A 27,495-nucleotide genomic window follows, 5' to 3' on the forward strand; every position below is an offset into this window, starting at 1 on the left:
CCCCCCCCCCCCCCCCCCCCCCCCCCCCCCCCGCTCTGCAGGAGGGCTCTTCCCTGATCTCCCTTCCTGGGCCTCGGGGCCCTCCTTCTGTCCGGTGGCCAACTGGCCTGCTCACTTGCAATCCTTGTTCGTGCTGATGGTGCCACGGACCTCTCTCCACCATTCTGCTCTGTCACCTCACACTCCTCTGGGAACACCATGGACGCTGTGAAGTCCTGGGCTTCAGTCTCCCACAAGAGACAACCTATCCCCTGAAGGCTCAGGTCCCACCGGGTCCTCCTGCAGCGTTAGGTCAGAGTCACCAAGCAGCCGGACTAAAGAGCAGGTCCCCGGTGGCAACTACTGCTTCACATCCCATCAACTTGTAAAGATTCGGGCCATCTCCAAAAGCACTCCGTTATGGCTTGTCCCCACAAATGTAGGGGAGACAGCGTGTCCAGAGACATGGACTGCCCATGCCCCTGAGCCGAGGGCAGAGGCTGCAGGACTGGGAAATCTTCCTGGCAAGGTGGAGGGAAACTGTGGCCTCCTCTGTGAATGTCAGGGGTTCCCCTTCTCCCTTGTCCCGCCCCCTCTGCCCCCCCGGCCCACGGAGCTGTGCCAATAATCTCCGCACCAGGAAGGTCACCACTCTGACACCACCTGTCCCCCCCCGTCCCGTTCCTTGGAGAGCACATGTAAAGGCTTCTCCTTTATCTTCACCAACCGTAAGAACAGATGCTAAGCTTCACTAGGACCCAATGCATTCCTCGTCTGCAGATCAAGAACCTCAAGAGCTGAATCCCTTTCCCCACCATGTCTCATTTGCCCTCTGCCCCAGGGACTAGACTGTGTAGACAGGACTGCCATGAGGACCTGTTCCCTTGACAGGCTGGATGTGAGCTGGCAAAGGACCCAAGGCGTCGAGGGCCTGGACAGGCCTTGCCGGTGGGCTTTAAGAAAGAAGAAAAGACCTGCTCTGTTCAAGAACCACGTGAGGAAGACAAGAACAAGGCAGAATTGTCAGACTGCTTCCGATCCTGGTTCTGTTCTCATTTACTAGAGCCAGACGTCCTAGCAACAGAGACCTCAGTGAGGAAGGCTAGAGCTGAGGGTGGCAACCCAGTGCTGGACTGGGGGAGCAGGGAGTGTGAGGGGGGGGTGGTGGTGGCTGATGGCGAGAACATGGATCCAAGCCCCTTGGCAACATTGAAAATATGGAGCCCCCTCTCTTCCTGGTCCCCCACGCTATCCTTCAGACAGCCATGCTGTGCTGGGCTGTCGGAGACCCTGTAATATCAACTCAACAATGCATGTTCTAGAGCTACAGCTACCAGGACATCTACTACAGTGCATGCATTTAGTTCAGTCCCACAGAGACATACACTCTAAGAACAGGCAGGGGAGGTGTGAAATGTTTTACTGGACAACAGGTGTTTTGGAGTTGTAACTAATAAAAAAAAATCGAAAACGAAAGTGTACAAAAAAAGACATTTCTCGAGAGTTGGATATGAGTTTGTTTCTTGAACTGTTTCATCTGAACAAGCAAAAACATGCAAACCAGCTGGTACTAACAGGAAGCTGGACACTGAGAGAGGATTAATAGGTGTGGACAAACCTTCCCGCTGAGCGTGCTCAGAAGAGTGTTTGAGAGGAGGTGTGCAGATCCTAGTGTAAGAGAGGCGGGAAAGTATGCCTCAGAGACACGCTCTCACCGCAGCCCCAACCAAGCAAGAGAAAAGACAACAGAAACATGACTCTCGCACTCACCACCACCGTCAGGAGCTCATGTTACTAGACTGGAATAAAGCTGGCAAGTATAAAGTACAGTAAGGGGTCCTGGCTGGGGCCGGAGATGGGCTGGGGGGTGGCGGGTGGGCAGGGGGCTCAGAAGCTCTTCGACTGATACACAGACCCACCCCGTAATGTCCCCCAGAAATAAAAGAGCCTGAAATCCGAACCACTTCCCTCATCTGTGTGTGTGTGTGCGGGGGGGGGGGGGGGGGTCGTTGACCAAACTGGATTTAGGTTTGGGTGGGACATGATGAGGCCATCAGAACTGAATGAATACGATCAAAATAAACAAACAAACTCTCGACTGAGCACAAGAAAAGATGACATTTCAGACTACCGGGTGAAGGTAAAAGAAAAGTGACCACTGATAGTGAAGTTATCTAGGAGTCGCAGGGACCTCCCCTGGCGGGGGGTCACCTGAGCCCTGCTCACCTCAGGTCCTGCGTGAATTAGGAAAAGGCGGGCAGGCTGGCCCCAAGAAGTTTTTGAGGTGGGTGCAGAGCTCAAGGCCCCCCTGGACCTCCTACCCTGACACCATAGCCCTGACAGATACAAGTTGCCAACCTGAGCAAAATCCAAGCTGCTTCTCCAACCCCCAACCCTGCCCACCCCACGGCCCTCAGCAGGTGCTTCTACCTCAGGAAGCTCCCCCAGTACATCATAATATGGAAGGAAGAAAAACCAAAGTGGTGGAGCTAGACAAAAATGAAAGGCAAAATAGGGCCCTCCATAGGACGCCTGATCCCTAGACCAAGCCTGACAGCCAGGCCCTGGGGAGTGGAGGCCACGTTCCCTACTGTTTGGAGTCCCCTGCCAGGGTCGGTAGAGTACCAAGCTCAAGGTCAGTACTCCACCACAGGTTCCCTATACCAGCTTCTTCCTAGAAGACGATGCGCCTGGACTTGTGATGCCCTCCAACAGCTGAGGCTGCTTGCTTGGGGGGGGGGGCGGGCGGGCAGAAGGAGCACCCCCGCCCCCCGCAAGGAGCTGGCACTGGGGGGCGGGGAGGGTTGCAGGAGCAGGGGAAGGGAGAACCGGGCAGTCATCCTTCAGTGATCACCTGCTGGCCTAGGCTGATGCACAAATACAAACAAGCGTGTGCCGTCCCTCTCACATATTCGCCAAAATGCCACCAAGGGGCCACTACAACAGGTAAATAATTGGCCATCTCACCAGGCTCGGAGTCCAGATTATTTTCTAGGGGGAGGGAGGGGACAGTCCTTACAGGCCAAAATGCACTAAAAGAAAGACAGGCAGAGATCTTCCTTCCCCAACCTTGTAACCCTGCTCCAGGTCCAAAGTGGGGGGCTGGGGGTGAGGGGCTGAGCTACCCTGTCTACACAGAGGCAGGTGTCTTCCAGCCCAGGTGGTGTTCTGACTTTGGCAGGCACAGTCTAGTCGTCGCCCTGGGGCTCACCACAAGCCCCTGACCCCCAGGCAGCACTGTGGGGTGCCCTGTAGCTTCCTGGCCGAGCCTGCACCCCTGGGGCCAGGCACCTCGGAGTTGAGGATTTACTCTTTGCACTAACCTAGGCTGGTGTGGGGCAGGTGGTCTGGGAGCACGCTCCTGAATAGAATTCACTAACAGTGCAGCAATGAGCATGGCTGACCTCGAATGGCCCCTGGGAGACTTAGCTCCCGATGGAAATGGCTACAAATAAAACACCACTGATCCTGGAAAAAAAAGTGTGGTTGGAGATGGCTCTGGAGTTTGGGGTTAGGAGCTGGAGGGAGGGGGTGGGTGGGACTCCCGCCTGGCTCTGGGGGTCCGTGAGAGGGTGGGGGTGGCGGGGGGGGCACAGGCCATGGGGAGACCGCTCTCAGACTCGCAAAGAACCCCATGCTGCCCTTTAAACTTGCCATGAAGTCAAGGAGAATGGGGGTGGGGAGAGAGGCAGGGTTAATTTTGGGTTAAAGTTTAGTTTCATAATCCAAGTTATAATAAGAAAGAAACTGAACGGAGAAAACATCCAACAACACTCAAAAATCTCGAGTTTTCTTTTTGTCGTCCCCCCCACCAGGCACAGGTAGGACAGAGGCTCGTTTGTAACGATACCAAAAAGCACTCAAGTTAAAAAACCAAACAGAACAGGGAGACACCAGGCAGGCGCGCCCGCCCCCAGGGCAGGGGCACCAAGGGACACGGGCCTGAGGGCAGGTGGGGGCCGCTGGAGGCTGAGCACGGGCGCCCAGCTCTCTGGCTAACTGGCCCTCAACAGCCCCCAGACAATTCCCGGCCCCTCCAAACAAATCCCCAGTGGGTGATTCCGGGGAGTGGATCCTTTGTAGCTCGAGGCAGTGCCAGTTTGCATGGAACGGATTTTTACTGATGTTTCTAAAGGGACTCACTGTGCCAGTCTCTTATCACTGAGGGTTTGGGTTTTTGGCATTTGCCCTCTGGGCTTTTAATGCCCCATTTCCTGGTACCCCACCAGCACCTCCCTCCCCCTGCCCTCCTCAGAGGCCTGTCAAACTAATTCGTTCCCGGGGTGCTCCCGTGCCCTGTCCATGGGGTATAGGGGAGAGAGCCGCAAACCGTGGCTACTGAGTCTAGGAGGAGCAAGGGCCCCTCAGCGGCTGGGGCGTGGAGGCCAGGAGGCCTCCCTGGGAGCCGGGCACAAAGCAGAAACCCCGCTTGCTTAGGAAGGCGGGGAGCATCTGGGGGGGAGAGACAGAAGGCCGCTCTGGGGCCTGCATCCTGGACATACCCAGCTCTAGCCTGAGCCCACAGTGCTGCTGGGGAAAATGTTCCCACCTCAGCTGAGGGGCTCCAGACCTCCTAAGAGGCGGGGTTTGGAGACCAAAGGACCAGGGCAGTTCTGTGGGAGAGAAAACCCCCAGTTCCCTCGGCAGGTGGAGTCCAGGAGCTCTCTGGCCTCTGCTCGGAGGATGCAACAGGGACTTCAAGGAATCACTCCATTTCAATCCCAGGACCGGGCTTTGAGCTGCATCAGCAAGGCCACCCACCAGGTGCAGCAGGGGCCTGGAGGCCAGGAGCTTCCCTCTCACTACCCGGAACTTCTCTGGCTAGGTCAGAGGCCCAAGGAAGGGCGCCTCGTGAAAGAGGGAAAGCTGAGGAGGGAAATGCGGCAGGTGCCCTGAGGCCGGCTGTCAGGTGAGGGGGCCATCCAGAGCCAAAAAGAAGGTCACTGCTCTTCTTCCGAGGAGAGAGTAAGAGTCTACCTTTGGTCTGCAGTCCCGCGACTGGCCCCCACTGGGGGCTGCCCGCGGGGGCGGGGCCTCACCCACGCCCACCCCCGTCCCCACCCTCTGGGCTGTGGCGACAAGAGTGGACAGACGCAGCCACACAGATCCAACAGGGCCTTTACCTTCCCCGCACACTGGGGCATGCCTGGGAGCGCCTGTCCCGCACACCTCCCTACCTGAGCCTCTCGCCGCCGCCACCGCCGCCGCCGCCACTGGTCCGTAAGCCGCTGCCGGGAAGCCTGGCGGGGAGAGAGGAGCTGGAGTGAGGGCCGAACCCTGGCAGGGGCCCCCCAGCACAGCCCGGGCTTACAGGCCACGCTCCACCCTGCCTCCAGAGCATGGGAGCGCGAAGGGAGCTCCGCGGGGCGGCCTTTAGGAGGGACCCAGGTCAGTGGCTCTCAGGCTTCTGGAAGGCATAGCACCTTCAGCTGGGTTTGATTCCTACACGTGTCACCCCAGAAACTAGTCCGAGAAGGCACACCGAAATAATCTCAGAGGATGAGGAGGATCTTCTCTTGGGAGCAGGGCGGGGTCCCTGCTGTCCTTGCCGTGACCGAGGGGGTCCCCCAGGGTGTGTCCAGGGCAGCGCCAAGCATGGCCCAGTGACCCCCAGAGCAGGTGGCCCCGAGCCTCTGGGCAGCACAGGCACCTGGGCCAGGAGTTGGCTGAACTCCAGCTGCTCTCCTAAGGCTCTGCTGGTCCGGACTCTGGAAAGCCTAGCGCTAGCAGCATCCCAGCCCCAGGCTGGAGGACGAGCTGTGCGGGGAGGCCTGGCTGGCCTCCTGCGTACACATGAAGGCAGCTAGGGGAGGGAGCGGGCAGCCGTAGGGACCGATGTGGGGTGAGCCCTGTGGCTTTGTCTCTCTGTTTCAAGCTCCCGAGGCACATTATGGGGATTTCGATCTGGCTCTTCTATCTGAGCTCCACATGCTGCTGATCAAGTCGGCAGTGAAGGGTCTCCTAGGGATCTCCATCAGTGCTTGTCCATCTAATAACACCCCGGGCAGCAAGGCTGTCCCAGAAATGGGACTGAAGGTCAGAAGGGACAAAGTGACCCAGTGTGGCTGCAGAATGTCCAGGGGAAGGAAGAGGTGGGCGAGTCCCCTCCCCTGGACTTCTCTTGGCCACTAGCATAATGCACACACAGTCACACTCACACGCGGAACAATCACCATCTGCCATACAAACAGACTTCTCAAGGCCTGATTTCAAGACCCATTTCCAAAGGCTGTGGTTTTAAACGATGCGCCAGAAGCCAGCAGCAAACAACGGGCAGCCAGACAGCTGCTCAGCTGTAGCCACTGGGCCTTCCAACTAGGGACCTGCTAGAGGACCAAGTGGGGGACACATGCACCGCGGTGTGGGGGCAGGGAGCAGGGGGAGGAAAGAAAGGAAAGAGAGCCATCCCCCAAACACAGCGAACTAGAAGCCCACTAAAGTCTAAGACTATTGTCCTAGCTACATGGAACTACTGGGGAGGAAAAGAAGTTCAAAAAGGAACAAGCTACTCTAAAAAGGTCAGGCTAAGCTACTTAAAATGTCAATGAAAAAAGACATACTTGCATTTAAATATGGTAATAGGGCTGTTGAAGGGGGAAAAAGAAAGATCCAGGTGAAATACGGGTACAAGGTCATCCCTGGCTGCTGGAATGGGTCTCCCAGCTCCCATGAAGACCCCCCACGTGCCAGGAGACCGCTCCCTCCCCCGAGGAGGCTGCCAGGGACCCATGCCACCTGAGACCCATGAAGGCACTCTCCCACCAAGTCCTTTCCCCCTCTCTTCCAAGCAGGATCTAGGTTCCTGGAAATGTGGGTGGTGGCAGAAAGTGCTGAAGAAAGTAAGGAAGAAGTCAAGTCATTTCTCCCTGTCCCAACCTCCGCACACCAGGCCCCCCCGCTGCAGGCACACGCAGCAGAGCTCAGGGGACCCTGAAGGAGAAGGAAGCAGACGGGGAGAGAAGGAAGGTCAAGTTACTCTTTTGCACTCCTCACCCGTACTCGAAACGGGTTTCCTCTTCCTCGGAAGCATGAAAAGGTGCGGCGGGGGGGGGGAAGGGAAGGGGGGCAGAACCAGGGGGAGGCGCGTTTCGTCAATAAAAAGACATTTAACAAAAGGTCTATTTTCTGGAGTCAAGTGCATTTTTGACCAAAAAAAAAAAAAAAAAAAAAAAGTCCTAGAGAAAGAGGAAGAAAAAAAAAACTTATCCAAGAAAGGAAATCCATTATCCTTAATCTCAGATAAAGGTTTCTGCTGGAGACTGAGCATCAGACACCGCTAAGGGCTGGAATTTCATCTCAACCATCAAGCAGGGTTGAGCAGACTGACAGGTCTGAGAAGAGGCCGGGGGAGGAGAGCTCAGTCTGCCCCCCACCCCAGAGCGGGGAGCCCACAGCCCTCGCAGTGACTCCATCTGAAACACCAGGACCACAGCCCATGGCCCAGCCCAGCCTCTGTGGGAATCTGTCCCGGACCACTTCCCCAGCTCCCTGCCATCCCCCTCCTGTCCTCTTAGGCCGTTCAGCTGCACTGGTCACCCCACATACATTCTTCAGATGACCTGGCGGATAAGCCCGACACTATTACCAGGGGACCCCCATGGGCTAACACAGATCCAAGAAAGGGGGGTGTATGCATGCATGTGTGTGTGGTGGGCTGAGGCTGCCCCAGCCAGGGGCTGTCAGAGGCCAAAGAAGCATAGTGACCCTGGCCTAAAGCTGTCCTGATGGAGAACAGCCTGTCTCTAGGACAGCAGGAGACACCCGAGGACCAAGAGGCCCCAGCCCAGGGACTGTGGTGGAGATGAGCCCTCCTGGGCTGGACCTGGACCTGGACCTGGAAGAGCTGGGGGTGCAGGGAGAAGAAGCCTTCCAGACTTGCCTCGTGGTCCTGTTTTCAGCATATCTCCCCAGGCCCCGAGGAGCCAGGGGTCATCTATGGCAGCCTCGCTGTCCAGGAAACCTCTCATTTTATTTTTGGAGGGAGAGGGGGTCTGGGCTGCCGAGGAGAGAACTGCCCCGGTTGGGGGTACTCAGGAGAAGACCTTGGGGGGATTAGGCAGAAGGTCTGACAGGGCTCAGGCTTCTTGCTGGGGCTGAGGCCCAAGCAGAGATACATGGCAGAGCCCCTGGCCCCTGAGTGCCCATGGCTGCCTAGCACCCCACTCACTGCCCAGAATAGGTGACCATTTCTTCTCTGCTGCTGGGAATGTGGGCAGAGGCTCTTATGAGACAGGTGAGCACAAATCTTGGGTTCAAATCCTGGCTCAGCCATTTACTAGCTGTGTGACTTTGGGGACGTTGCTTAACCTTTCTGTGCCTTGATGTCCCCATCTGTAAAGGAGGTGATGATATTAGTGCAGGATTAATATACACAAAATGCTCAGATGAGTTCCTGCCAGGGAGTAAGCTTAAATGAATGTTAGGTGTCATCTTGATGAGGCCTGTCCAGCCATCAGCTCTGCCTTTAAGACACGACTCTCCTGCTTTCCTCATGAGGGGTCACAAGGTCAGATAATCATAAGCACACAGGAGGCTGGAATTTTTTACCCATTAACAGTGGCCTGTAATCCTTCATATTGTCCCAGCCTCCTAACGTCATTTTAGTGGAGCTAAAGTTCCCTAGCTCAAGATTTGAGTATGTATTCCGTTCAGCTCTAACAATGACTGGGCCAAGCCGGCTGGCATGACCCTCCTGCTCTCTAATACTTCCTGTTTCTTAGTAGTAAATCAGGCAGCAAAGAGAAAAATGTTTTGCTGATAAAATCTCAGGGCCTGGGGGCTTAGGTTGCCCACCTGGGAACTTGGGTGTTAGGAATGAGGTCTGCTCCTCCTGTTCGAGAACGCTGCATGCAAAAAGAGGGTGCCTGAGAACAAGAGAATAATGCTGATGCTAGAATTCCAAGCATGAGCAGGTGCCATGCCTTATTTAATGGCAGTCAAACCCAAAGACCCAGTCTCGCTAGTCTGAAGTTCCCCTGCCCCTCAGATGGGAGAACAGAAGGATCACCGTGCTCAAAGCCCAGCCTCTATCCCGTTGCCCAGGCCTTGCTGTGTAACTTGGGCATGACGCTTCACTTCTCTGGGCCCTGAGTAACCAGCTCGTTGTCTGCTGTAAGGACGTGAGGCCAGAGGACCTCTATGGTCCCTTCATCTCTGACCCTGTATGAACTGGTCTTCCTGACATAAAAGGATGACAAACCCAAGTCTCTGTCCCCGGAAAGCAGTGCCTCTGGGGTTGGTACGACCACACGTCTGGGTTCGTAACTCATCTAAGTAAAAGCTGTCACCATCCCACTGACCGTGAATGAGATGCTTTTCTGGACTTCTCCGAGCTGTAAGAAACTTGATGGCAAATTAGAAGTCAATGGCACTTTTGATTTTTTTGAGAATCCTAGGACACCACACCTTCTGCTGATTGCTTCCGTGGCACGCACCGGTTTCTGCCACCCCGGAGCAGTTATTTTGATGTGCACATCTTCTCTTGCTGGGTGACAAATTCTTCTGGGCAGGGAATGAGCCCCATGTCCCACTTAAGGCCTAGTGCAGAGTCTGCCCCAAAGAATATTCTCGTGGAGCATCAGCTGCTGCTGGTCAGGATGTCTTGAGGTGGTTCCTGAGAGCCAGAGCTGGGAGTCACCTGCACACGTAGCTGCCTCTCCTCAGGCGACCCTCCAACCTCGGGGGGGGGGGGGGAGGGCAGGGGAGGTTACACAAACTCAAAATGCCTACAGAAGTGTAATGAACCAGCGGAGGGGGCCGGGCGATAGCCCCTAAGAGCACCCTGCTCTGTCTCCCACGCTGATCCCCACCCCTGTCGCTCCCTGGACCACCCGGGGAAGCTTGACAAAGCCTGAGGCCTGGGTCCTACCCTGCAGAGAATCTGATTTAGCTGGTTGGGGCTGCAGCCCGGACAGTGGGACCTTTAACTGCTTCCCGGGTGATCCCAATGTACAGCCAAAGGCAAGAACCTTTGGTTGAAAGACTCTCAAAAACTGTAAAAAGTTCAAAGGCGCTGCACATCTGCACAAGTCCACCACTCTGCTTCCTTGTGGGAAGGAAGGCCCTGCCGACGATCCGGCAGTGACTCTCCTTCTTGGGACCATGTCTCACGAGACCCACGGCAGGGCCTCCATTCAGAGCAGCGGGTCTCTAGCCTGGCGGAGGGGGGGGGGGCGGAGGGGGGCGGCTTTCACAACACACTAAGAATCGGGGGGGTCCGCATCTCTAGCTTTTAAAGGCCTTCCAGGGGTGCCTGGGTGGCTCAGTCATTAAGCGTCTGCCTTCAGCTCAGGTCATGATCCCAGGGTCCTGGGATCGAGCCCCACATTGGGCTCCCTGCTCAGCGGGAAGCCTGCTTCTCCCTCTCCCACTCCCCCTGCTTGTGTTCCCTCTCTCACTGTGTCTCTCTCTGTCAAATAAATAAATAAAATCTAAAAAAATTAAAAAAATAAAGAAATAAAGACCTTCCAGATGCTTCTGATGCACCGTGGAGGCAGAGAATCTCTGACTTAGAGGAAGCCTTAGCTTGTAGTCAACACCGAACGGTGCCTCCGTCCTATCGGCTGTGGGGCGTCAGGTCAGGCAGCTCTTTCTCTGCATCCCCTTCCCTGCCCGGCTTGAAAAGATGCTAGCCTGGAAATGGGCTGCAGGGAGACAGTCCTGGCAGTCACTACTTATTTCTGTGATCTTGGAGGAGTTCGTGGGCTTCTGTGCCTCTCGCAGGAAGAGCAGACGAGACAATTCAGAGCTTCCTGATTGTTCCAACAGGCTGCGACTTTGAGGGGAATCTTTATAAAACACTCTCTTGTAATGTGCCTTCCCATCCCGAAGGGTCCATTATGAAAGCAGTTTCTCCTCTGTTGTGTTTGCTCAAAGCACTCTCCACCCCCTTCCCCAGCACGTCCTGCATCTCCCCCACCAGGATTTTCTTTAGATGGTTCCAACATTCTTGACTAAATCCAACGTTGCTTCACTGAATCCAAACACTCAAAAAGAAGCAACCCAAAGAAGAAATGGTCTCCCAGAATGTAGGAAATACGCCCTGAAAGAGTTTAGAAAACGCTCCCATCTGTCATCTGACTGGCCCAAGGGCCCTGCCTACCTCCTGGGCAGGCCTGCCTGGTGTAGCTTTGTCCAGAGAGACAGAGCGGCGGATGCCCCGGGGTGCGGGGCGGGGGGATGGGTTGGGTTGGGGGGGAGGGTGGATGGTGCATTTTTGGAGGAGGACCTAGGGGATCCAGATCAGAAGAGAGGGCCTGAAGAGGTGGGACAATGGATAACCAAAGGGGCACATGTTCATGATCAAACTGTAAAATTCTGCTCTGAAGAAAGCTGATATGTGTCCATTGGAAAAAGAAAAAAACAAAACCCAAGTTCCTGCCATTCAACCTAGGAATCTGATTTCCACACACCTTTTTAGGAGCAAGCCTGACATTCCCTAAGGATACCAATAGTGCCATTCTCATGGGCACCCCCGCCCCCACCCCCAGGAGAGGGCTGGGGCTCCTACTGGGGCAGAGGTGCTGGAGACAAGTGTGGGGTGGAAGCCAGAGGGGCCAATGAGAACAGGCCAGGCCTACCTGTCTGGGCATAGGCAGGGGAAGGGTGTGCAGCTCACGGCTGGTCCTGGGTCCTCCCAGTTGCCTAAAGGAAGTGAGAGGCTCTGGGGTCAAGAGCCCCAAGGGTGTTGGCACCTAGAGCAGAGGGATGGCACAAAACTCGTCCCAAATAACTTTTAATGCAATTGCTGTTTAGCTTAATTTTCTCTGCAGATGTTGCAATGGGGATAAAGGGAAGGTACACTGCACATCAAAGCTTTGAGAGGTTTTACAGTCTGGTTGTCAGAGAGCTTCTTTTTGGATGAAAGGGTTTGTGGAAGCATGAAAACCCAAGTCAGGGAGCATCCTTTGGCAACGACAAGAAAATTCCCAGGAGAGGCAAGCACAGACCCAGGGTGCCCGGCCAGCAGTGAAAGCTGTCTGCCTGCAGATTCCTTCCAAATCAGAGGGGCTCAGGGAGCACAACAGAGTGCCTGCCATCACCATGCCCCCGAGCACCAGCAGGGGGGCGACTGCCCCCCACCCCGTGAAGCTTTGTGGCTTCCCATCTTCCTGGTGCCGGATAATGCAACTCAGGAATGGGCCTTGGCCTCAACCCAGGCGTGGCTCCCAGCTCAGAGCGTGGGGTCGAGGGCTGCAGGAGGAGAACTGAGAACACACTTTGGGCACTGCTTGCTTGGGTGCTGGGGTTCCTCTGGGAGAAAGGGAGCCGAGAGCTCCACCTGGGGGCTCTGGCCAGCATCCTCCTCCCTGGGCCTTCCTACCCCCACAGGTAGAGAGCTGGGGCCGCAGCACCTCTCTGACCCAGAACTTCTGCAGGGAAGCTATGTTCGAGCCTTCCCCATCTCCAGACCCTTTCTCAGACCCTTACCCTTTCCATAAATATTTACTGAGCACCTACTACATGCCAGCCACTATTCTAAGCACAGTGGTCAGGAGAGGAAATTGGCCAAAAGAAGCAGGGCCTTGGACTAAAGGGAGCTACGGCTCACTCTGCCAGGGAGAAGGGAGGGCTCTACCACAGACCCATCTAGTTTGTAACCAGGCCCGCGTCTGCTTTAGGGTCTTCTCACAGCCGAGCTCCAGCCCTGGGTGTGGCTACCCCAAATTCTGCTCCAAGAGGGGGCCAGCACCACGACTGTCTGACACAGGACACGTGCTTCGGCCCCCTGCTGGCCCTACAAGGACGCTCTGTTCCACATCACGCTCTCTCTCCAGCAAGACCTTAAGAGCGAGGACGGCCACAGGGAGTTCATTCCCAAACCAGCCCCCGCTGCTCTGGGCCAGCAGTCTGTGGCCCTGGATGGCCCTGGATAACCCAGGGTTACCTGCTTGCCCACAGAACGAACACCCGCCCGTCTCTGAGACCAAAGACCAAGACCTTCAAGTGAAGGCATTCCAGACTGTTGTTTCGAGAGATACATCAGCAACTATTCTGAGAGTTTCTCCTTGCATGAGAGAGTCCCTCCCTGCCCCCAAACGCTGCAATCTCTGCTTATGAGATGCTCACCCACCTACCACCAACGGGTGTCCCAACAAACCTGGTCTGACTATTGGTCCTTCTAGAGCTTGCTGTTCACATGGCTTTTCACACTTCTCCTGGTTCCCCAAATTTCAGATGCTGAGTCAAAATTCTGCTTCCTCCCCACAGGGTCTCATGCTGATCCATTTAAATCAAAATGGCCTCAAGTCTCTTTGGGCCTCTTCGCCGTGCCTACCTTGCCCCCCAGCTTCATTCTATATGGGCCTTTGCAATGGTACCGCCCCAGCACGGTTCCAAAGGGCACCCCTGTGGCGCCCACCTCTACGGACCCGGGCAGGAAACACTCAAGCCTTGAGCGCCCGACTTCTTGCTGAAAGACCCCAGGTGGCCATCCTGGCCCTATCACTGGCTCCGTGAGTAAACTGACATCTGTGATCTCAACTCCCTCTGCCCCGCCTCCGACGTAAAATGTAGACCCCCCCACCTTTTTGTGTCCCGAGAGAGGCTGTTTCTGGCGTTGAATAGCAGACCACTGCTGTACTGGGCATCACTGGGGTTGGTGGACCGTGGGATGGTCAGGGAGTCTTGGTGGGGAGCCCGGGGTGGCGAGGGAGACGCTCTGGGGGGCACAGGGCAGCTGTTATCTACCAACTGGCACAGACATATTTGACATTTTTAACAGCACAGCATACCACCTGCATGCCAGACCGAGGGTGAATGGCAGAACCTTCTCTACGCCTGTTTCCTCACCTGTACAGTAAAAGAACACGGCCTAGACAGTAAGAAAACAGTCCTCACACCCCGGAGAGTAACACAGCTGGTGTGTAAAAATTGTCAGCCACTGTGTCTCTTGCCCTGGAAGAATCAGGATAGTTTTGATTCAGATCTAAAAGGTAGAAAGAGGAGGAAGGTTGAAGCCAGGAGGGCATAGATGCTATCGATGGTGGAGCTTTCTGTAAAACGCTACCTGTTTCAACTTGCCCTCGTCCCACTCTCCAACATGGGATGGGCCCTTGGAGGGCCTGTTTCGAGCCCCTCGGTCTTACAGAGGAGGGCAAGTTGTGGTGCTTTCCATGGCCAAGGACCCAGAAAGTCCCCTCCAGCCGGGCCCTTCCCAGAGAGGCCCGGGTCACCTCCATGAGCTGTCCCACAGCTCTGCAAGGAAGACCCCGCTAGGCCCATTTAACAGACGAAGGACTCCAGGGCCAGAGCAGTTCCAGGAAACCGTACGGAGAGTGATTACAGCAAGGGGTAAAATGCCATCTCCCACACTTGTTGTGACCCAGGACAAGTGATGGAACTTCCGTCCCCAGCTCCTTCTGCTCCTTTGAAAATGTGGGTGACGGCACCGCCTGGCAGGGCCACTGTGACATTCAGCGAGAAGGCACTGGGTGCTCAGCGCAGTTATCTGGCACGCGGCAAGCCATCAGTAAGCGGGATAACAACTTTTATGTCTATTTTTATTATTACTGCCCAAGGTAATAACAGTAGTGGAGCTGAGAACTCCCTTTGGAGGCTTCCTATTCTAAAATCCTATTAATTTGGGGCGCCTGGGTGGCTCAGTCGTTAAGCGTCTGCCTTCGGCTCAGGTCATGGTCCCGGGGTCCTGGGATCGAGCCCCACATCGGGCTCCCTGCTCGGCGGGAAGCCTGCTTCTCCCTCTCCCACTCCCCCTGCTTGTGTTCCCTCTCTCGCTGTGTCTCTCTCTGTCAAATAAATAAATAAAATCTTAAAAAAAAATAAATAAAATCCTATTAATTTACATGACATTCCACATCCAAAGGGCTTTCCTAGATAACATTTATAATTTCCTTGTGAGTGATAAAGGTAGGTTTTATCTGAAGTGTAAGTGCTAACTTTGGTGGGGTAACGTGCGTGAGGGCGGGAGGCAGGGGGCTCACAGGGGCTCAGGGAGGACACGGCCCCGTGATGTCGTGCCCACAGGTGTGGACGTGGCTCCCGGAGCTCTGGTGCTCATGTTGGCAGCTGGACTGGCTGCCCTCTTGCTCCTCACAGCTCCTCTAGGAAGGCCCCGCCTAGATGAGCCTCTCTGGGTCCTTCCACCTCAGTGGAGTCTGCCCTCTTCTCTGCCTCCAACAAATGCCCTATAAAGGCAAGAGCATGTCCCTCTGGTTCGCACCATGTCCCCAGATCGAGGGCAGGGCCTGTGACACGGCAGGTGTTTTAGTAACTTTACACTAGATGCGTAAAGGATGGAGAGGTGGAGGAGGATGGGTGGGGTGGGTGCAAGGGGGTGGGGGGAAGAAGGTGCCTCTTCCTGCTCCTAGCCTTACCCGAATCCTAGCTTGCTCAAGGCTGGTACGAGAGACCAGATGAAGAAAGCCTGGAGAGATCCTAAACACGGACCGCTAAGACAGCTGCGGCACTGGCCCTACACCCTCCCCTGAAATGCCAGGAGTGCCCTGGGGCCAGCTGAACACCCACTCAGGCTCAGGGCAGGGCAGCAGGGCATCCATGGGGCATCAGCAGGCTGTGCTCTCCTCTCCCCGATGAGCGAGTGCTTTTGGGCAAGGCTCTCCTTCAAAGAAGCCAGTCCCGGCAGCTAGCATCCAGGGCGCGCGAGGCTGGCTCAGTGGTATCCACAAAGGCCTTGACAGGGAACAGCCTCCTAGGAGAAGTGGGGACAGCATCCCTGGCCCACAAATTCATTCCCTGGCTTCCCCATGACAGTCTGTTCTCCAGTTGTCCTGGCCCAGGTAAAGGCACAGCATCTGCCCGGGGGCAGGGGCAGGGGGTGGGGGGTGTCACAATGAACAGAGGCAGTAATGCAAGGGAGGAAGACATATGGACATATGACGCTTTCGTGCCTTTAACCTGCTGGTCCCTGGATACGGAATATCCTTCCCTCACCAGCTGCCTAATCAAATTCTATTTGCACTTCAAAACCCAGTTCAGGTACCACCCCTTCCTGAGAGCCTTCCAAGCAAAGTCCCAACTCCCTTCCCCATGCTCACTCTGCACATCTGGCCACATGTGGGACGTCCTCCAGGCTCTGACCTCCTCGATTGCTCACCCGCTTGCTCAGCATCCCTATGCCCACAGAGGATCCAGCCCCGGGGCTGGCCCTGATGACCCTTTCCAGCACATTGCAGAACATGTGCCCATGCCCCCACCCTCAAAACTGAAGGCGCAGGGAGGAGAGGGAGGAGAGGGAGTGACCCCACTGGTTGGGATCTCTCAGGGGCAGGGGATCCGAGCTGACCTGAACTCTGGGGCGTCTCTGGGCAGGACCCGGCTCCCTCTTTTCAGCCTGGAGAGGAGGAGGGCTTGGGGGCTGCACCTTTGCCTTCTGGTTTGTCCTTGGCTGCTGTGGACAGCATGAACTGCCCATCCCCCAGGCCTGCCACTGCCGCCTGCCTATAATTTCACACTCAATATTTTGTGTTTGTTTTGTGGTGTGAGTGGCTGGCTTTCACGTGCTTTTGCTGATGGAAATGAAACCTGAAGGGCTTGAAGCAAGGTGATTCCGTTTGAGCTGGCAGGCCGAGCAGGACTCTGTGAGCCTGGGGGTACAGGTACCCCGGGAGGTGGGAGCGGAGCAAGGGTGGCAGTGCGGGAGGAAATGGGGTCGGTGGGCGTGGCACTCAGCCCCCAGGAGAAGGAGGGAGGAAGCCAGGCCCGCAGCCTCCCTCATGCTGGCCCTGCCCCTGCCCCTGCTCCAGCCTCAGGGTGTCCCCACCTAGAAGGTGCATTGCCTGGCTCCTCCTCAGACACGACCCTCCCTTTCCCCAAGCACTAGATCATGCCTGATCCCAGTGCCCCTCTTAATGTGAGGAAAGGGAGCAGGGCAAGGATCGATAGCCCCATTTGACAGATGGGGACACAGAGGCCCAGAGGAGGCCTTAACTCTCCCAGCAAGCTAGGGGCAAGCACTGGGTCTCTGGACTTCGCCCTGGGAGAGCACAGTGCTCCGGGCTTTCGCGTGGGGAGCTGAGCGCTCCTTTAGTTACATTTCCCGTTATTTATGCAGAGGAGCTTCAAGAGGCACGGAAAGCTGATCGAAAGTGAAACCCGCAATTCATGTCAATTCAGATCGCTCCAATTCATTTCCGCAAACATTTATTAAGTGCCTATTAGGCCCTGTGCTCTGCTTTCATCTGGGAATAGCATCAGCTCCTGGGTCCCCAAGCGGAGGGAGGGCACGGTGGTGAGGCCCACGCACGGCCCCCCACGGTGGCCCCCCACAGCCGTCAGCCAGGATTCGGGGCTGGGGCGGCATCTCCCCTCTGGTCTTCTTCCAGAACCGCAGACCGCTTCCCAGACTGAGTTTGCCTTTCACATGCAAACAGAGGATAAGCCCCCAGAACACCTGGGGGGCGGGGGGGGGGCAGGAATGGGCTGGCCACAGGAGGAGCTAGCTTGTGATTTAAAATCTGCCCCATCCTATCTGTGAAGGGCGTAATGCCTGCAGACAAGCGTGAGCGCTGCAGGGCTGTGTGCATCGGGGTGCAGGGGGCTGCCTCATTACGAGGGGCCTTCTTTACACGGGAGTGTTTATAGAACCGAAACACCTGCCACGGGCGCCCAGGGCACATGGGCCTGAGGTTCCATGGCTGGGAAGCCAACCACCTCGTCTTAGCAGTTCAAGATCGGAAAAGGTGGGGGGCAGGAAGAATCCTGGGCTCTGGAGTTGTTTCCTGCAGTGGTCCAGGTGACCCATCCAGGCAAGATCCTAGGCCTGTGGGGTGGCAGCCGACGGTGTCTCTGAACACCTCACAAGATGTCATAAGCCGGACCGAACCAACAAGGTTGGGTGTGAGCTGGTTCAGGAAGCAGCCCATTCCCCATGGCCAAGGCTGCTCTCCCCAGTCATCTGGTTTATGGCAAACTTCTTCCCCGAGACCCTGGGCTCTCTGCACCCTGCTTTCCACATTCAGGCCACGGCCTTTGGGACAAGACCGACCACTAAGCCTGTGTGTTTGCTCAGACCAGCTGGACCTGACTGGAGCTGACCTTGCAGCAGCCCCTACCGAGCCTTCTCCTCCAGAGGGGACGGGGTGTCCCTGAGCTCCTGCACCTCTCCTCAGACCACACCCACCTCCTCTGCGTGAAACAGAATGGCCATCTTCTAGAGTGACCGAAAATCCCCCGGCACCGAAGATCCATCATTAGCCAAATAAGGAAGGCGAAATCTGTGGCGAGTGGGCATGAGTCCCAGACCCAACAACCCTGCAGGCATTGCTAACCAATCACAGCCCCTCTTTCTGCTGAGCGAGGACATGGCCTCAAAATCGCTCGGAAGCCAGTTCTCCAGGCGGCCAGTAGCCATCAGTCAATATCCACACTCGAGATGAAACCTGTTTTCTATCGCTGGAGAGGTAGAAGCACAAACTGGAACTTCCAGAACCAGAGCCTCAGGGTGTCCCCACCTAGAAGGTGCATTGCCTGGCTGCTCTCTCACGACCCGTCCTAGGAGGGGGGTGGGAGCACTGAGCTATGGGACACCAACCTGGTTGGTCCCCAGTGCAGCTGAAGGACCCCTGCAGGGCCACCGGCCAGCCTGAGGCAGGGAGAGGAATGGAGCCAAGAGAGAGTGAGGCAGAGGGGAGGGGAGAGGAGAGGAAGTGAAGGTGCAGGAGGAAGGAAACAGAGGTCCCCCTGTGGTTTCTCCACTGGCCCCCCACCTCTCTGACTCACTTTGGCAATCAAATCACATTACTCCTCTATTTAAAATCCCCTAAGGGCTTTCCTCTTGCTTTCGGGATCAAATCTCGATTCCTGAATCTGACTTACAAGCCCACCATGACTCAGCCCTGCTGCCCTCTTTAGCCTTGGCCCCCCACACCCTCACCTCCACCCCAAACCGCTCCTGCAAGCTGCCCATACTCTGAAGTCTGCGTAATCCATGAGACTTGTGTGGCTTCCTCTCTCAGGTTTGTGGCAGATTGCTAAGTATCCTGTATTATTCTACTTTTATTATTATCCCGTATATACTCCAGTTTTCTTCCTTAGTACAGAATCTCCTGTTTTTAGCTGGTATGTGGTTACCTGAAATAAAGATATTTCTGAGGATCCCTTGCAGCTAAAACTGGTCATGTGACTAAAGTCTGATCAATGGGATGTAAGCAGAGTGCCACACTTGACTTCTGAGAAGTAGTATTAAAGGGAAGAGATGTGCTCTTCTGGGATGAGTATGTAATGGCTGGAGCTTGGGCAGCCTTCTTAGACTATGAGGTAGAGTCTTATGTTGAAGAAAATAAGAACATGAAGATAAAAGAAACCCAGATCTCTAATACTGTGAAACCAAAACCAAAGGCTTCTTTTACATGAGAGAAACAAATTCTTATTTTGTTTAGGTCATCACTACTTTGTGTTTTCTTACTTTTGTGTGTTCTTTCTTTCTCTGCCTGGGATATATTTCCTTTCCTTCTTTACATAGCTGATTTCATTTGACTTTGCAAGACCCAGCTCTGATTTCACCGTCTCTAAGGGGCCATTCCTGACAGCACCCTAAGCTGGACAAGCAGCCACCATTGTCCCCTCGTAGCAAAGAGCGATCACCTCTTTCTAGCTAAGCACCTGTCTCATGATGGTCAGTGGGTCTGATGAGTGGTTCTCTCTCCCCCAGCTGGACTATGAGCATCTTGAAGGAGGGAGTCTCATTCATGTCCAGAGAGCTGGTACCTAATCAAGTGCCTGATCATGAGTAAATGGGGAGGGATGGAGGAGCAGGGGTGGGGCATGAGGGTGGGAAAGAAGTCCCGGCACTTCTCTGGCTTCACTTGGCGGATCCTATAGCATTTCTTTCACTGATAAGCAGAGCCACCAATAGGTAGCTCCACTGAGGTTGACGAGGAAGAGACAACCACTCTGGAGAGCGGCATAATAAGAACGCAATTTCTAAAACTTCTAGCTGCATAGCATTTACCAATTTACAAGGCACGCTGACACGTGCCCATTATCCTACTTAATTCTAACAACCTACCTAGGCACTCTTATTATTCCCAGGGCTGAAAGGGCTACATCATTCCCTCCAGGTCACATGGTACTACATGGCCAAGTGGGGGACCTGGGAATGAGGTCCTTCTAGCTTCACGTCGGAGCCTCCCCCAACCTGCACCATTCAGGGGAGTCAGTGAGGCAAACCACGGGCAAACCGCACATCAGCCAGCGTGCACGAGCATGTGCATGAGCTCACGCACACCTGGTGCACAGATGTGAGAGGGGCTCCAGATGTTCCAGTGGCATCTTCCCCGGGGGGGCAAGAGTGATGGCAGACAAGGGGCATGGGGGCGGGCCACGCAGCTGCTGCATGCAGATGCTCTGCCCCTCTGCTCAAGGACAGGACCACCCCGAGCAAGTGCGGGGGACGCGAGGCAGCGGGGAGGGCTGGGGACAGGCAGAAGCCGGGGGAGTCCGCGTGCTTTCACAGACTGCGCTAGGCTGTTATGGGGACCAGTTATTTAGTCTAGCATTCACCTCCCCCGGTGCGAGAACAGGACACTGTCAGGCTAAGAGATGGCAGCACACAGCATGTCCGTGGTAAACAATTTATTTTTCTACCTCAGTCGCTTACAGGGGGGAAAAAATAAAACGTCATTAGGGAGCAGCACAGATGAACTATTTACAGAGATGAAGAAAATTCACAATGGTTAAAACGTGGGTGAGGCGAGCATACCAAGACAAGTTCACCAAAGCAAAGCAATTCATAGCAGAACAAAATAAAGTGGGGGTGGGGGGGGTAGCCATACAGAATTGTTCAAAAAAAATAGCACTCATGAAAAAGCCTGCAGGAAAATAACAGGAAACTAACCAATGATTACATCAAGCATCTTTAATGAGATGAGCAAAACCACACTGGTTGGGTCTCAAGGACAGTGACATTCGAACAGATGGATTTGCTCACATCAAATGCATCCAGTGGAAGCACGCGGGTCACTTCTCACAAACTATGAACGTAAACAAGGGGGTGACTCTCGAAGGCGCTGCTGAGCTGTACTTCACGAATGCAAGCCCGTGGGGCTATTTCAAACGGGGGAGTGGAGGGGGTCGGGACCACAGGAAAAGCAAGCCCTTCTCGGAGTGACTGATCATCGGGGGTGCCAGCCCGATCTGGACCGGCCCCGTGTGTTCCGTCCCCTGCTACCCTGGCAGGCCCAGAGGCTCTGATCCCAGCAGTGACTGCAAGGCCAGTGTGGACGGGGTGCTGGGGAAGGAGGGGCTGGCGTGGGTCTGTGGCCATGGTAACTGAGATGTAGCAGTGCCCTAGTAAGGACACCAGCCCTTCTCCAAGTCACGTGTGCTTATTATTATGGCTAACGGCCACGGAGGGCCTGGCCCCCAAACACAAACATAACCAGATCATGATGGTTTTCCAGATACAGTTTTTCTTCCAGATGACGTTTTCACATTAGTATGTACAGAACAGGGGTGTGTGTGTGTGTGTGTGTGTGTGTGTGTGTGTGTTCGTTCACTGTTGGTAATGTCCACCACAGGACATGAGTGCTCAAAGTCACACATCCCCAACGCCTGTGGGCCGCCACCAGCACTAAAAGCTCACCCCATGAAATGCCCCAAGAAGCCTATTTGGTCGCTATTTAAAATAATCTGATGTCTGTTTCCAGGATTCCCCTGAGGAGGCTCTACAAAGTTTGTGAGAAGTTTCCCTCTGGCCCCGTTACATTCCAGGTGGGGGTGGGGTGGGGGGGTGGGGCGGGGGGGGACGCTCACAGTGTGTACAAGAAGCAAAATGGGAGGGGACTGTAGAAAGAAAAAAAATTTTTTTTAAACTGAGTGAAGCAATGAGGACATGAGTCTTTTCCAAGAATTAAAAATGAGAAAAAGAACATTCGTTCAAACAGGCAGCTAGGACAGGCTCAGTGGACACTGAGAGCAGCTGGGGTGGCCCCGACCGGGACTGTGTCCTCTCTCTAGTAATGGTAGCAAACCCCAGTGTGTTATGCCTCTCTTAAGAGCTAGTTGATAAAAATTATGTCTTGTGAAATCGGCAAATAGTCTGCAAAGTGAAATAAGAACAGAAATTAACAGATTAAACTGAAATGAGTCCGGAGGGGGGGGAAGAGAGGAAACAGGGGAGGCCACCAATGAGGATCGTAATTATTTGAGCCCCAGTATTGATCCTGGGGGGGGTCAGGGTGGGGGTGCATGCGGTGGACACCTGGGCCTGGGAAGAAGGAGCCACTTCCATAGTGGCGGGTCGTCCCTCAATCTTTCTAGAAAAGAACCACTCCTCACTCTAACAATTATCCATAGATGTCGAGCCCTCTTTATCGGAGCATCTCATTTAATCGCATCAAACCCTAAAGGTGGGCGGAGGCAGGAACTGGTTCGCCTCAGCTGTGCGGCCCAGGAGAGGAGGTGGGTATTCACAGAGAGGGCCTGCGTAGGGGAAACGCCGGGCCCTGTGTCCTGACAGGGGACCCCGGGGATGTGGGCTGTGAGTGAACACCCACAGGATGAAGAACCTTAGCAGCTCTTGGGGGCCTGGGCGTCCTGGTTAGTGCTCACACTGCCCCACTAGGATGGGTCCAGAGAGGGGCTGGGAGGGGTGCGGCGTCCACACACACTGTGAGAGACTGGAGGTGGGACGTGGGTGAAGTGGTACACGGTGAGGACACGGAAAAGAAAGATCACAAAGCAAAACCTCAGGGCAGTCTGGTGGGGACAGCTGTGTGCATGTCACCGGCTCAAAGGACCCCAGGGTGCGGGGGAGAAGTCAACCGGACAGGGAGAGCAGAGGGCAGATTTGGGCCACCCTCTGCTGGGCCGTCCCTCTGCACCCCAACCTCCTCCTCACCAGACCCTCCAAAACACTCCTTATTGGCACGGGGCAAGAGATGGATGTCAGAATGTTCCAAAGCTCCCCTGACTCAGAGACCCTGGCCCAGGCTGGAGGCTCCAGGCAGGGTCAAGTTTGGTTTTTGAAGGGAGCCACCACGTCACGAGCTCTTGACTAGAACACCATGGGGGGCTGCCTGGGGACAGCGGACAGAGGGGCAGCCAGGTCCAGCCACCGGGCCACCCCCTTCCCGGCCTGGGGCTACTCCACACGCTGACCCTCCCCAACGGCACGTGGCCTCACTCTTGTGGCCACTGACAGCCTCTTTGTGGCCATCGGTGAGGACATACAAGAGACCTCCAAGGTGAGAACTGGAAGGATGGGGAATGGAGAATCTGATGGCTGGGGGAGGAGAGAACAGCCACGTCTCACGGGTCAGGGAGCCCCTGTCCAGACATTTTAACGCCCCATTCCTGCCCTAATCAAATCCAGCTGACTGCATTGAGCTGCAGGAGCTAGTGACCGTGACAAACAGGCCCTGGACATGGTCACGCCTAGCCCACGCCAGGTCCCTCACACCCCTGCTCTGTTCCCAAAGCCTTGGCTAAAGGTGAAGGGCTGGGCACAGCAGGGAGACTATCTCATCCTACCCAGCCTTGGTTGGTCACTCTTGCATCTCTGTCTTGCATACATGTCTGCTGAGGACAGATCCTAAAGCACAGATCCCTGAGACAGAGCCCTTAGCATGAATCCATTTTGTCACCCCCCAAATTATTCCATGTTAGGATCCCCCAACTCTCCCTGCCTGGGACTAGTACTGCACCGAGGGGGCAATGGCAACCTGATTGTGAAGGGAGGGAAGCCACACCAGGTGTGCAGAGCGGCATGGTGCTCTCAGCGAGCCAGGACGGGAGCCTATATGTCTTCTTGTACCCTGGTGAGGAAGCCAGGGGAGGGAAGGAGACGAAAGGCTTTCCTAAAACTACCACCAGCTTCTGGGCTGAGGAGGATGGGCAAGAAATGAATAGGGACGATGACATGCCAGGCCTCCCTGGGAGGGACAGTACGTATGCATGCATGTATGTGTGTGGACCATGCCCCACCCACCTCTTTATGCTCCAGAATGGTGCCATCCAACAACTTCTGTAGAAATGTTCTACAGGCTGTGCTAACAGCAGCCACTAGCCACGTGTGGCTGCGAAGTGAAGCGTGGCTAGTGTGACGGAGAAACTGGAATTTTCATTTTACTTCATTTTCATTTAAATCTAAATTATAGTAGCTATGTGTGGTTAGTGGGATCGTCCTGGACAGACGGACGCTAGAGAGAGGAACGTGGGAGTTAAGAGCCAGACCACCTGGGTCTAAATCGTAGCCCTGCTCCTTGCTGCTAACGAGCCCTGGAACAGGGTTTTCTACCTCTCTAGGCCTCGGGGTCCCCATCTGTACATGGGTAAACCTAATGGAGGGGAGGGGCAGACTTCTCTGGTCGTAGCGCCCACTGTCCTGCTTCAAGAGCTCCCCTCCCAGTGCAGACGCTGGCCCCAGGGGACACGCTCATGGGGGAGTCTCCCCCACTCACACTCCCCCATCTGGAATGGCTGCTACTGTACCTGCCTTCCCTACCCCTCACCCCCACAATCGGAAGGGTGCACAGACCCCAGGGACTATCCTGCCCAAACCCCCTGTTTACAGAAGACAGAGATGAGGCCCGAGATACTGGGTGACCTGCTGTGGCCATGGGCAAGAGCCTGGGGCTTCCGTTGATGATGGAGGATCTGTCCCCCACCGGGCATGGCTCTAAGTGCCCCAAACGCTTCCTGGCCTCCTCTGAGTCACCCTTACCCCACCCCAACACTCAGTTGGAGGTGTGCAAATGCTGGGTGAGCCCCTCACGCACCTCTCCCTGGCCCTCCTCCCTGGCTTTAGGACAGGATCCTCTAAGGGCCATGCCTATGCTCCCTGGGCCTCCAAGGCCTCTGGGTCCAGGCAGGATGACCAACCAGGAATGAAACTCTCCTGGAAGCCCAGCTTCCGAGGGAGCCTCCTTCCTCAGCAGAGAACCCAAGAGGACAAAACTCCATTCCTAATGCCTTTTCTAGAAACTCCAGCTGTCCTCTGTACACACACACCCCCAAGCACCCCTGCACCCCGATATACTCTTGTCTATACTCCACGTTTGGGAAAGGCTGGCTCACCCCTTCAGGGGACAAATAAAGCCCCAACAACATTGCTTCCTTCAGCACCCTTCCCCCCACCCCTGTAAGACCATGCCTGCCCTTGCTGCCGCCTCAGGTGGGGGTCCCAGGCCCCCCAGCTACGTGGGAGCTGTGGCAGCCTGGGCACAAAGGCAGGCATTGTTGTGGGCTCTGCCTCGAGTCTCTGACGCCTACACGCGGGGGAGGGTGAATCTACACCCCCCGACCCAGGACAGCAAACCCAAACCCCAACAGCACACCACAGTTACACACAGAAGGGCGTCGAAGCCAGGGCTGCCAGGCAGAGCTGGAGGAGGGGAGGGAGGAAGGCAGGAAGGTAGGTAGGTGGGAGGGAGACGGGGGATGAGGGAAGCAGAGGGTAGGAGTCCAGTCCAGTGAGAGAACCTGTAACAGGCTCCAGACAAAGGAGGGTGGGCAGAGGGAGGGCTCCTGACTCAGCTCTTTCCCTTCCCCCGAAGGCTGCCACTCTCAAATACCCAGTACCGAGGCGGTACTTCGGTTAATCAGACACTGAGCTGCATCCTGCCCCCGGAGTTCAGTGGATTTGAACTTCAGCACCTACAGGTCATTTCCTGAATGCATATGTGTACGAGCTGTGTTCTCTTCAGGGATCCTCCCGCCTCCCCTCCAATGCAGCCCATCTCCCGTGCTTCCAAAGCCCCGGGAGACAAAGACACTCACCTGGGAACTGATAGCCATAGCTAGGAGCAAATCCAGGGTAGCCGCGGCCATAGGTTGCCACGAAGTTGGGGTAGCCTTGAACACAGAGAGAAAGATCACAGGGGCGTTAGTACAGCTGCTGCCTCAGCCCTGGGGTGAAATCCCGGGGAGGGCAGAAGTGAGGACAGCCTGGGTTATTTTCCCGCACAAAATGATTCGTCTCCCGTGAGGGTCTTTACCCAGGGCTCGGGTCCCCTCTCTCCTGTGGCTGGGGGCACTGCTGTCAGCCTGCTGGTAATTAACCTATATTTGGGCAGAGAGACCCCTAAAGCCCACGCACTTTCTGGAACCTGCAGAGTAAATGCCACGCGTTAGCACCAAACAGAGGGCCTGTGCCTGGCTCTGACATTTGGAGAGCTTACTCTGAATGTACTTTACCTTAAAGCTATTGACAGTAGGAGATTAAAGTCCTTGTAATGCCTCCTCCTGAGGCAGCAGACAGAGGTGCCCGCACCAGACAAAGCGGGAGCACTCAGGGCTCAGAGTTGTGGGGCAAAACTCAGGGCTGACCTTACGCTTCTAGAAAACCACTGTGCTTAATGAGCCCTGGCCCAGGGGAGGCAGGGTCCCGGGGAGCCTGCGTCCAAGCACAGGTACTCCACAGGGTGCCAGCATCTTCCCAAGCGCCCCCCCCCGCACCCACCCCCACCCCCCGACCATGAGGGACTGGTTGGGTTAAAATGTGCTCCAGGAAGCATGGCCCAAACCCAGAAGCCTCACGCCACACATTGTAACTAACGGGTGCTTCACAGCGAGCGTATTTCCCACATGATCTCAACAGATAACCCAGGGGGTGATCTGTTAACCGTGGGCTGCCTGTGGAAATGGCTGCTGGGCTGGGCATGAGGAAACTCTGGCATGTTCTGCTCCTGGTGTGGCCCTCTGTGATCTAGCATGAAACCCCCAGTGAGCAGTCCCTTGGCTCTCAACCCTGCATTGTGCTCGCTCAGGCTACTTCACCATTTATGTCCCTGCCTCTTGGCTCAGGTGACAGAGAAAGCCGGTGTGTAGCCCTCTTGGACCGATTCTGCCAGCCCCAGGGGACCCACGGGTCCCCTCTGCCCCCATCCCACCAGGCTCACGTTGCCTCTGTCCACTCGGTGTGTAGGAGTCCCAGTACATTCATGCTCTTCACATACCTCCACGGCCAACCTCCCGCCACCACCATCACCAACCAGCCAACCACCACCAACAGCTGGACTTTTGCTTTGACCTCCGAGGTGGCTATTTGTGGTTGTTTCTTGGCTTCCCAGTCCCTGAACCCCTTCTCTGAGTTTGAGTCTTAGAGAGAGGCCTGCCTCCCATCCTGGAAGCAGAAGAGGGCCCCCTCCTGCTCTCTCTGAGCCAGGCAGCGGGAAAGCAAGTTGAGAACCTGGGTTTGGCCCAGGGAAGTCCCCCTTGGACCCACTGCTGAGGCTAATGGGGCAGAGGAGGAGACAGTGATTCAGAATTTACTCTGGGGCCTTTAGCATGAGCCCAGCACACAATGGTGGCAACAGGGGACCCCCCTCGACCAGGTCATTCCTAGGTTGTCCCTGGGTCACGGCTGTGGCTGACCACCCACCTCCCCAGTTACTGCCTATTCTCCAGCCTTCTTGGCAACTCTGTGAGCTGACGAGCCCCTTCCAATCATCTCCTTTTTGGTTTGCAGCAGCCAGAGCTGTTTCCGTAGCTTGCCACCAAGATGCTGGTAGAGAGTGGCTTTGATGGGTGGGGTCTGTCAGAGTCTTCCTGCGCTCCAGCCACAAGGGCAGCAGCTCGAGACAGCCACGGACACCC

At 55.6% G+C, this 27,495-nt stretch overlaps 1 protein-coding gene across 7 annotated transcripts in view; it reads right to left on the bottom strand.

Moving 5' to 3' along the window:
* Positions 1–27,495, bottom strand: part of MSI2 (musashi RNA binding protein 2) — a 385,784-nt gene that overhangs the window by 25,962 nt on the left and 332,327 nt on the right. For 3 of the 7 annotated variants that reach the window (XM_035026769.1, XM_035026768.1, XM_035026770.1), the window contains exons 10-11: positions 25,678–25,752; positions 5,157–5,219 (exon numbers count right to left, since the gene is read on the bottom strand). In XM_035026769.1, the coding sequence (XP_034882660.1) occupies positions 5,157–5,219; positions 25,678–25,752 (138 nt within the window). Of the gene's footprint in view, positions 1–1,597; positions 1,648–5,156; positions 5,220–21,744; positions 21,998–25,677; positions 25,753–27,495 lie in introns of those variants that run through there. The other 4 variants (XR_004683181.1, XM_035026771.1, XM_035026773.1 and 1 more) reach the window with 3 other exon arrangements.

The sequence above is a fragment of the Mirounga leonina genome, unplaced genomic scaffold (genome assembly GCF_011800145.1).
Source record: "Mirounga leonina isolate KUSES-001 unplaced genomic scaffold, KU_Mleo_1.0 Mir_200, whole genome shotgun sequence".
Classification (NCBI taxonomy): Eukaryota; Metazoa; Chordata; class Mammalia; order Carnivora; family Phocidae; genus Mirounga; species Mirounga leonina.